This window comes from Galleria mellonella, unplaced genomic scaffold, assembly GCF_026898425.1.
Source record: "Galleria mellonella isolate WM207_F2 unplaced genomic scaffold, CSIRO_AGI_GalMel_v1 utg63, whole genome shotgun sequence".
Lineage (NCBI taxonomy): Eukaryota > Metazoa > Arthropoda > Insecta > Lepidoptera > Pyralidae > Galleria > Galleria mellonella.
The window spans coordinates 13,008,367-13,018,134 of NW_026442130.1; the positions used below are offsets into that span (position 1 = coordinate 13,008,367).

Consider the following 9,768-nt stretch of genomic DNA (forward strand, 5'->3'; position numbering starts at 1 on the left):
AATAGCAAACAAGCTAAAGGCCCACCTGATGGAAAGTGGTAACCGTCGCCTATAGACATATATACAATTGAAGTTAGTTTTTTTATGAGGCAAAAATCTTTAATTATAATATTATATATCTTTAATGTATAATATTATATATAATATATTTACAAAAAATAAATATTTATATATCTCTATCAGAGATTTCGTATCCATAGAACAACATCTGTTTGGTACTAGAAGACGCTGTGCAATATATTATAGAGGTATTAACTTTTTAATAATAAAAAAAAAAACTTTTAATTTCACTATTTTATTTTTATACATTTTCTTTGCTGCTAGAATAAATTAAACTATAATAAATAATATCCATTGAGACTATTAATAATAGTAACCATATTTCGGATCGAACTTTTGAGGTTGTTTGGGGCCACTGAAATCTTCGCCGATGACCTTTTGTGTTGTGGGTTGAGCTCTGTATGGTGTTGTAGTAGATAACCCTTCCTGTGTTGCGGGGAAGGTAGTTGGAGTATCAAATCTACCAAAACCTGGCTTAAATTCTGTAGACATTCTATCATCAGGAGTTTGGTAACCTGGAGTACTTGCAGCTCTGTCTTGACCAGAATACTTTGGTCGATATGTCGTAGTGCGCTCGAATCCTTGATTAGGTTGGAATTTATTTGAAACTGGTCTAAATTCATCAATTACGCTTTCTTGATCAGTATCATCTCTCAACGTAAAAGGAGGTCGATACGTAGTACTAGGAAGTTGTCCTTTAGAGTACGTACTAGGTCTACCAGGTATTTTAGACCCCGGTTTCCGAGATGTTTCAAAACCTGGAGTTCTAGAATAGTCATCTGTTTCAGAAACAGTTGGTCGATATGTGCTTTTAGGTGACTGTGATGGGATATTTCCTATTGACTGTGATTGTGAAGGCATTCTGGTGGTTGACATGTAACCATATTCTTGTGTACCAGGACGCTTACCAATTCCCTCATTATTTACCTGAAAGTCTTGCCCCGGTCTATAAACATCTGTCTTGGCAGTAGTAACAAATGTACCTTCAGCTGGCGTTGACGCAGTTGAAGGAATCAATCCAAAAGAACCACTTGGTCTATCTGGATATTTTTCATCAAAATACTTATTTTTATCTTGGCCGGGTAGTGGCTGTTTTTCAATATCTTGTGATTTTTCATGTTCTAAACCAGGTCTAAATTGTTGGTAAGGTCTACCAGTTGTCTTCGTTTCTTGATATGAAGGTCGGCGTGAAGCAACTGTTTGTGGACTAACTTGTCCAGGAAATCTATTTTGAGTATCTTCATTATCATATCGAGAAGGTGTAGTTTGTTGTACATTGTATTCTGGACCATTATACTGATTTAAATCTTTCTGTTGAGTAAATGGTGGTTGGTTTTGGTTTAAATTAGGTGTATAGCTGGGCTTGGCTGTAATGGATGTTCCGTATTGTTCATCTTCCGGAACATGTTCGTAATCATTATCTACTGTTTCATCACGAGTCACACTGGGTGTTGTGAAGGGTTTTGCATTTATTCCGTTATCTTTACTATCATAATATTTTGAAGGAATTTTTGTAGATTGTAATATTTCTTGTGATTTTGATGGAAATTTAGATGTACCCTGTTCAAATTTCTTTTGTGGCGGTAGATACTGATAACCACTTTCTTTTTGAATTGTAGGTAAGTTGGTTAATTTGTTTCCAGCAATAGGTTGTTGCTTAAATGTTGATTGCTTTCCACTTTGACTAGTATATGGAGATCCAGTAGCAAGATTTTCTTCAAATTGATCATAGGATACAGTTTCAGGTGTAAGTGTAGTCTGCGTTTGTGACTTATCTCTATTTTGATTATATCTATCAACGAAACTTGGGCGCTTCGTTGTAAATGGTGTTGTAGTCACTGTTTTCTGTGTGTATGGTTTCCTAGTCTGTGATACTGATTTATAAGTAGTATCATCGGAATCTACGAATTTATTACCTGATATTTCTGAAGGTATACGACCACGTACTATTGGAATATTTGAATTTTGAGCAGCATCACCAGAAACTTCTGTTTGATCTTCATATTCTACAGTATCGTCTTTTGGATGACTTAACGAATACTTATCAGCATTTGGATAAAATTTATCAGGTATTTGAGACTTACTTATTCCAGCTTCAATCGGTTGGGTCTTCCCTTGTTTTACATATTTCAATTCATTGTTTACTTTTATACGGTCATCTGATGTGCTAGATGGGATTTTAGTTGTAGGTCGTCTCTGACTACTGTATTTTTGGAAATTATCTTTTTCATCATCTACATCAGTACCTGGAAACTGATTAGAGGGACGCTGAAAGTTTATATTTCCAATGGATACTTTTCCATTATCTGCAAAGTCTTCTTCATAAGTAGGTGTATTAACATCAGTGGGTTGTTTCTTGAAGAAAGGTTTGGTAGGTACATTTTCAATAGGATACTTTTTACTGTCACTTCTTAAATCATCATAAAATTCCTGATTATTCTCATTATTACTATCTTCTGGTATACGATTTGCAGGATATCTTTCGGGAATTTTATTAATTGGTCGACGACGATCATATTCATTTTTAGGTAAACCTTCATAACGATCCTGATCTTCTTCATTACCATTTTCAGTCGATAATTGACCAACAGGACGTTTTGAAGAAATCATACTACCGGGTCGACGTCTGTTACCTACGGTAGTATCTTTTAAATCATCACCACTTTCTTCTTCACTAGGAATGTATTTTCCTTCACTTCCAACTGATACTATCTCGCCGTCATCATTGTAACGATTCTTAGGTAATTTGGTGACATCCCTATCTTTATTAACATCTTGGCTTGATCCTATAGGGCGGTAACCACTCATAATACCTTGATATTTCTTATGCCCATATTTATCGTCATTGTAAGTACCTGAAAGAAATTAAAATATTAAAATTGTTGCTTTCTAAGATAAACTAAAATTTTACGCCTATTAAAATTTGTTAACTTATTTATGTAACTTTGATCTAAATCTTAAAATATCTAATTATAATGTTCAAATGTTTACCATCATCAGATATACCAGCTTCTTTATCTCTGATAGCTTGTTCTATAACCTTTTGTATAGCTTCAGGTACTGGTGGAGGTGTAGGTAAATGATCTCCACGAGGTTGGAAACCATTTTCATCTGCTGAGTATACAATACTATATAGTTTGCCATCGTCACCAATATATGAATATGCTCCTTTTGCTTTCACACCGTCGACTGATGTTCCATTCTCTTCTGCATGTATGCCATTGGAAGTATCAAAACTGTATGCGAATTCTCCTTCAGGAGTTATGGTATTTTCATAATTAAGGATAACAGCATTTCTATCTGATTCTGCTTGTGGTCTTTCAGGACGATTTACTGGTCTACTTGGAATAATTCCTCGATTAATATCTGTATAAATTGGAGTTGATGCTAAAATATTCTCATCAGGCAATGCTGAAGTCTGTAAATTAGGCGTACGGGGGAAATCTGATGCCTGAATAGCAGGAGAAATAGTAGAAGATGGTGTATAAACATTTTGTGAATCTTCGAAGCCAGGTTGTCCAAATTTTGTGTCTGTTTGGGAGAGAACTTGTTGTGATGGAATCCTCCCTGCTGCATTACCTTGGTATTGCTGCTGTCCTGGTTGCTGAATAAATTGTGAACCAGGGCTAATCATATCACTTTGAGTTGTTACAGACTGCTGGTTAGGAGTCAGATTCAGTGGAGGAACATTTTTGCCAGGAAATGTTTGCCCTTGTGTGCGATCAAAATTATTAACATAAGAGGCAGTAATATCAGGCGATATAGAGGTTGGGACATTAGATGTAACAAGACCAGGCTGATCTACAGTTTGAACACTTGTCGGGAATCCTTGATATTGACCTACATTTTGTCCTTCTGATTGGGGGAACTGGGATACGAAATCAGATACTTGCATCTTAGATCCAGAGGGAACATTTGAAACTGGTTGTTGTACATGTTGGTATTGATTACGCTGTTCTACGGAATAGCCAGGACGATTCTGATCTATGGCGGATTGACTAACAGGTGTAATGGATGGAGACACAGCGTCTTTAAAAGGAGGTACCTGTCCAGGTTGTTGAATATTACCAGATGGTTGATATCCAGAAATATTTTCCTGTCCCTGTTCCAAATGAGGTGCCGTAAATAAACCAGGTGAAGTAGTTGAGAAATCAGGGAAATAGGTTGTTGGGAACCCAGAAGTTATGAGACCGAATGGGCCAACTGTATTATCTAAGCCTTCTACGGGAGGGTGCGTGGTAGTTTGAGAGAAAGCGTATGACGTCGTCGTTGTTGGTAATTTATAAATATTTTGGAAATCATATGATGGTTTAGAACTTGGGGCAAGAGGTCTATAAACTGTAGGCAGGCCTGGTCCTTCAGAAACTGGTGGTAATCCTCTGTTTATTCCAACTTCTATTTGGGAATCATCTGTATGAGTTAACCGATCGTCTGGTCGTGTTGTCGTAGGATAAGTATCTTTAGGGAACTCTAAAGGCGTCTGAATATCTCCTGGGCTTCCTCCAGAAAACTTAGCACCAGGTGGTGGTAAATACGTTCGATCCAATTTCTCCGTACTCACAAGGCCTATGGCCAAGAACAACTGAAAGAGAAATTTCATAATTAATAAACAATCCCAACTTTCACTGGCGAGCACAAGTTTAGTATCACTAAATGCCTAGAATCACTAAAGGCAAGTTAAACTGATATTTTTTTTTTTATTTTCTTTATCCTTTACGGAGCACTTTAATCGTAGCATTTGGCGTTCCATTGTTTCTGCCTACCCTAATGGGAGACAGGCGTGACAGATATGTATGTATGTATGTATATTTTTTTATTTTCTTTGTCCTTTACGGAGCACTTTTATTTAAATATTCACTTTTCACTTTATGTCACTGTATGTTAAACTATACACACCATAAACATCTTCATCTTTGATGTATCCTCTTCAGGACTCGCTTGAGATATGTGTCTTCACTAATCAAAAAATGTTATTTATACTCTAAAATTAACCTCTAATGACTATTTGGGCGTACGTGTGGACGTGACAGACGGACGTACAGCGTGACAAAACCCTAATTGTTGCTGTCAAACGCCTGAACAAGTTATTAAGAGTGTTTATTTTATTATTTCATCATTGTATTGTTGGCCATTGATCATGATATGGAAATTACAAAACCTTGACATTTTTGTATGATCTCCAAAATATAGTTAGGGGAAAACATTAAAATGATATAAAAATATATACAATATTTTCTAAAAAGCAGAAATAATTTTATTCTCTTTCTATTTGTAGATAAATGTAAGGAAATACAATAAAATTATATAATAATAATTCCAGTATTTTCTAGAAAGCATAAATAATTTCGTTTATAAGCATGGGATATGGCGTGAATTTACAGGGTACAGAGGAATAACACCTGAGTCCTCAGGAATGGCAACGCATGGGTGGTATCATGGGCGAAACAGTATACTCTGTTATGTCCATGGCACTGCTCATGTATATAGGCGACGGTTACCACTTTCCATCAGGTGGGCCGTCAGCTTGTTTGCCATTCTAAGTTGCAAAAAAAAAAAAAGTATAATATTAAAAAATAAGATCGATAAAAGATAAATAAAGAGGAAAAATTTTATTATCTTATTAATATTTTATGAATAATCATTCTAGCTCTTTTTGTTTGCTACATTATTAAAGATTAACACGTATAGTATATATATATATATATATATATATATATATATATATATATATATATATATTATATATATATATATATATATATATATATATATATATATATATATATATATATATATATATATATATATATATATATATATATATATATATATATATATATATATATATATATATATATATATATATATATACTTCTACTAATCTACCCGGGGTAGTCCTTACTAATATGGTAAAAGTGAAAGTGAGTTTATTTTCACCTCTCACCGCCTTAATAGCTGAACCAATAGTAAAGAAATTTGGTTTAAAAATGCTATATTTTTTTTTGTTAAAAGTTTCGTAAGCACACATTATATTTTAAAGTACTAACTACCGGTTTAACTTACGTGTTATAACTTATTAGATATCTCGATCTAAGTACAGTTAAGTTAAACTATAAATTATTACATTAAAATATGCTGCATGACGCTACACGATGTTATATGACAGACTACATCATCAGGGATAATAACAGAAAGCATATTTTTTTTGTATTTACATTACATTGAAATAAATCTTCCATTCCTGTGTACGTTAATGAAGGTCAAATTTTGTAATAAAATAACTTTACTTAAATAACAGGTAATGTACAAAAATGTATTTCATTAGTAATATTATACGAATGGCCGAATTCGTCTTCAACGTACTTTTACTGTGCCTCTTTTTAGAAATAATACGAGTATTTCTTTAAATAACCCTATATCGAATATGTGTAGATCATATAATGACGCTCATCAGAATGACCTTGACATATTTGGACTCGGTTGTAATCAATATCGCAGACAATTGTATAGAATAATGTAATATTTAGAAATTTTGTTTTGTTTTTTTTTTTATTTAACTTTCTTTATGTTTATATTTCTTTTTATGTTTATTTTTTTTTTCATTAATAGTTGCAACCTAATGGCTTTGTTGCAGTCGCATTTATTATTGGATCATGCTGTGTGCACATGTTTGTGGCAAGTTTACCTGATCAATACATTAATGTACTTGCATGTTAAGGTAATTTAAGTTTGTAAACTTCTGTTATGTGCGCCTAATAAATAAAATAAAATAAATAAATATTATAAATGTGAAAGTCAATTTGATTGTTGTTACCCCCTAGCAGTTTAAGGGCTTAATTTATAAGAATTTTACGTGTATATTATAGAATAGAATGCATAGAATGCGCCACCCTTTCCTTTCCCATAAGTGTCGTAAGAGGCGACTAAGGGAGGGCGAGGGATGAGCAGTAGCGTCTCTCTTAAAACATCTTCAAAGCCTAACGGAAGTTGCCAATCCGCCTGCCAAGCGTGGCAACTACTGGCAAAACCCCCTTAGAGGGAAACTTGTGCAAACTTATCCAGCAGTGGACAGTTAATGGTCGATACAATAATAATGATAATGTAGATGGTGATGATATTGCAATGAAATTACGGGGTACAGAGGTATAACACTAGTTCCCAAGAAAGGCAACGCATGAAAAGTATCACCTATGGTTGCCAACCCGCCTGCCAAGCATGGCAACTACTGATTAAACTCCGCTTATGGAAAAGACCTATATTCAGCAGTGGATAGTAATCGACGGATATAATAATAATTATTATAAAGCCTAATGTTTGTATTGTACGGGAATTGAATCCACGACCATAGGAAAGTAAAGCGTATGTATTATCCGTTAGATCACCAAGGTAGAGGACTTCTAACGGGGCAGCCTGTGGTTCCATACCTTAATCCTGTATTTAAATTTTTAAATTTAGAACTCCTCAATAAAATGCATTTTAATTTTTTAAATTTATAATCTTTCTTTTTTTAAAACGTCACTTAATCGATACTTCATTCGATGCATCGATATTCCAATTGACAATAGGGTTGGCCACGCGCGCGTAATACTGGTATTGCAGGCGTTCATAGGCTACGGTAACCGCTTACCATCAGGTAGGTCGTTGTTTACCACCTCAGTAATATAAAAAAAATACTGTCATTGTGCAAAAAATATTTATATTAAAAATTTGTCAAATATTTATATATATTCTTTATTGCACTTGTAAATTACATGTAATATAATGCATTTATAAATGTTGTAAGCAAGGGTGGACTTATCTCTGACAGAGATCTCTTCCAGTCAACCCAATACAGTGAGCAAGCATGTCGTTAGCGGGCGGCTGAAGTGCTACAACTATTAATACATAAACAAATATACAGTTGAATAAAATATTAAAATCTATAATGAAATATTATATAAATACATATACTATAAATAAATATAATACCTACCTACTTATATAATAAATGTTAAAATAAATGAATATACTACCTATATTAGAAATTATGAAGTTTTTTTTTTATTTATTTAAAACTTTTAAGGTAATTAGGCGTCCGTGTAATCTGCTAATCGATATGTCGTCCGACGCATCGATAATCGCTTCGACATCTCATTGTTATTATAAAAGAGGTCGAGTCGAACACGACTAGATTCGATATCGTCTCGATTCGAGATGACCGCCATTGTCTTTTGTAATTACTTTTAGAGGTCCCTGAACTGTGAACTTGTTTTAAGGGGCAGTGCTTAAGTGGCAATTTATAAATTATACTGATCGAATATAAAAGTTTATTATACTAGCGATCCAGCCCGGCTTCGCACGTGTAGATAGAGTTTTTAAATTAAAATATATATGTTACTAGCTGATTACTTATTTATTTATTAAACTTTAATACCTATAGATAGGGGGAAAGGGATTATTAGTAATGGGGACTATAAATCCCATTGCTAGCAATGTACCCAACCAGATCGACCTCCTCCTCCTCGTGGTTCCCCCTGAAAACTATCATGGTTAATTCCTGATGAATTCGTCATGATGGGCTAACTGGCCTGTTTTCATTCTCATCGATCACCCTTCACTGGTGCTCCGCCAGGGTATCCTATTAACGCAGGCGGGGTCACCATTACATTTTCACCCATAAAAAAAAATATTTTTAATATGTGCTCAGTAGTTTTTAAGTTTATCTATTACTAACAAACAATAATATATTTCATTTTAAAATATTAGTATAGACTATTTGTATCCCGCTACTTCACCCGTGGTCGTATCGGGATGTTAACTTAATCTTGTTGAATATTAACTATCGTGAGTCATACTGTATTACAAATAATTATTTTACTCAAGCTTTAAATTAGGGAAAGCCTAACTAGTTTTGAATTTAATAGAAGTAAAGTAGATATAAATAAATATTATACAAATTTAATCTTACAGGACTAACTAACACTGTTACAATGTTTTTTAAAAGTATTTCAAGTTACACTCACAATTTACAGAGTAGTTTATTATTAAAACATTTTTATTTTAAATAGATTAAAATACTTAAAAAAAAAAAAACAGAATTTATATTTCTTAATCAATTATATTTTTAAAAGGCAAAATTATTGTAATTGTTTTACAATTATGTTTTTAAGAATGAAACAATTATTTTTTAATTATATTTTTAAATTAACAATTGAAAAATATTAACCGTAAGAACTGCCGCTTAAATAATTTATGAATGAAACATCTTGACATTATAAAAGAATAAAGTGTCTTTACACTTGAGTCATTTGCATTCACGTGTTCGTAACAATTGTACGTTTCTGCATTTGATATGTTTTATACTAGCTTTTACCTGCGGCTTTGTCTGCATGACTGTGATAAGTCCACTGACCGGGATAAAAAATAGCCTATGTCCTTACATACTATTTGTACTGTAGTCCGGGTCAGGTAAATGGAAAAATTCTATGACAATACCAGAGGGATATACCAGAGGGAAGAGGACAATACTTTGTACAAAAGTCATTTGCTTGGGTACCTCTGTCCCACTCGTGTTTCAACCGTAAAGCAGTTGTGCATGGCTGTGTTTCGGTTTGAAGGGTAGGATATGGCGTGAATTTACAGGGTACAGAGGAATAAGACCTGAGTCTTCAGGAATGGCAACGCACGGGGGGTATCATGGGCGAAACAGTATACTCTGTTATGTCCATG

The 9,768-nt window shown here is 33.7% G+C and overlaps 1 protein-coding gene across 1 annotated transcript; it reads right to left on the reverse strand.

The window, feature by feature from the left end:
* Positions 1-325: 325 nt before the first annotated feature.
* LOC116413062 (uncharacterized) lies at positions 326-4,921 on the reverse strand. Its single transcript, XM_031909894.2, has 2 exons — positions 3,052-4,921; positions 326-2,915 (listed from the first exon to the last, which is right to left on the reverse strand). The coding sequence occupies exons 1-2, from the start codon at positions 4,658-4,660 to the stop codon at positions 364-366; spliced, it is 4,161 nt and encodes a 1,386-aa protein (XP_031765754.2). The 5' UTR covers positions 4,661-4,921; the 3' UTR covers positions 326-363.
* Positions 4,922-9,768: the final 4,847 nt, after the last annotated feature.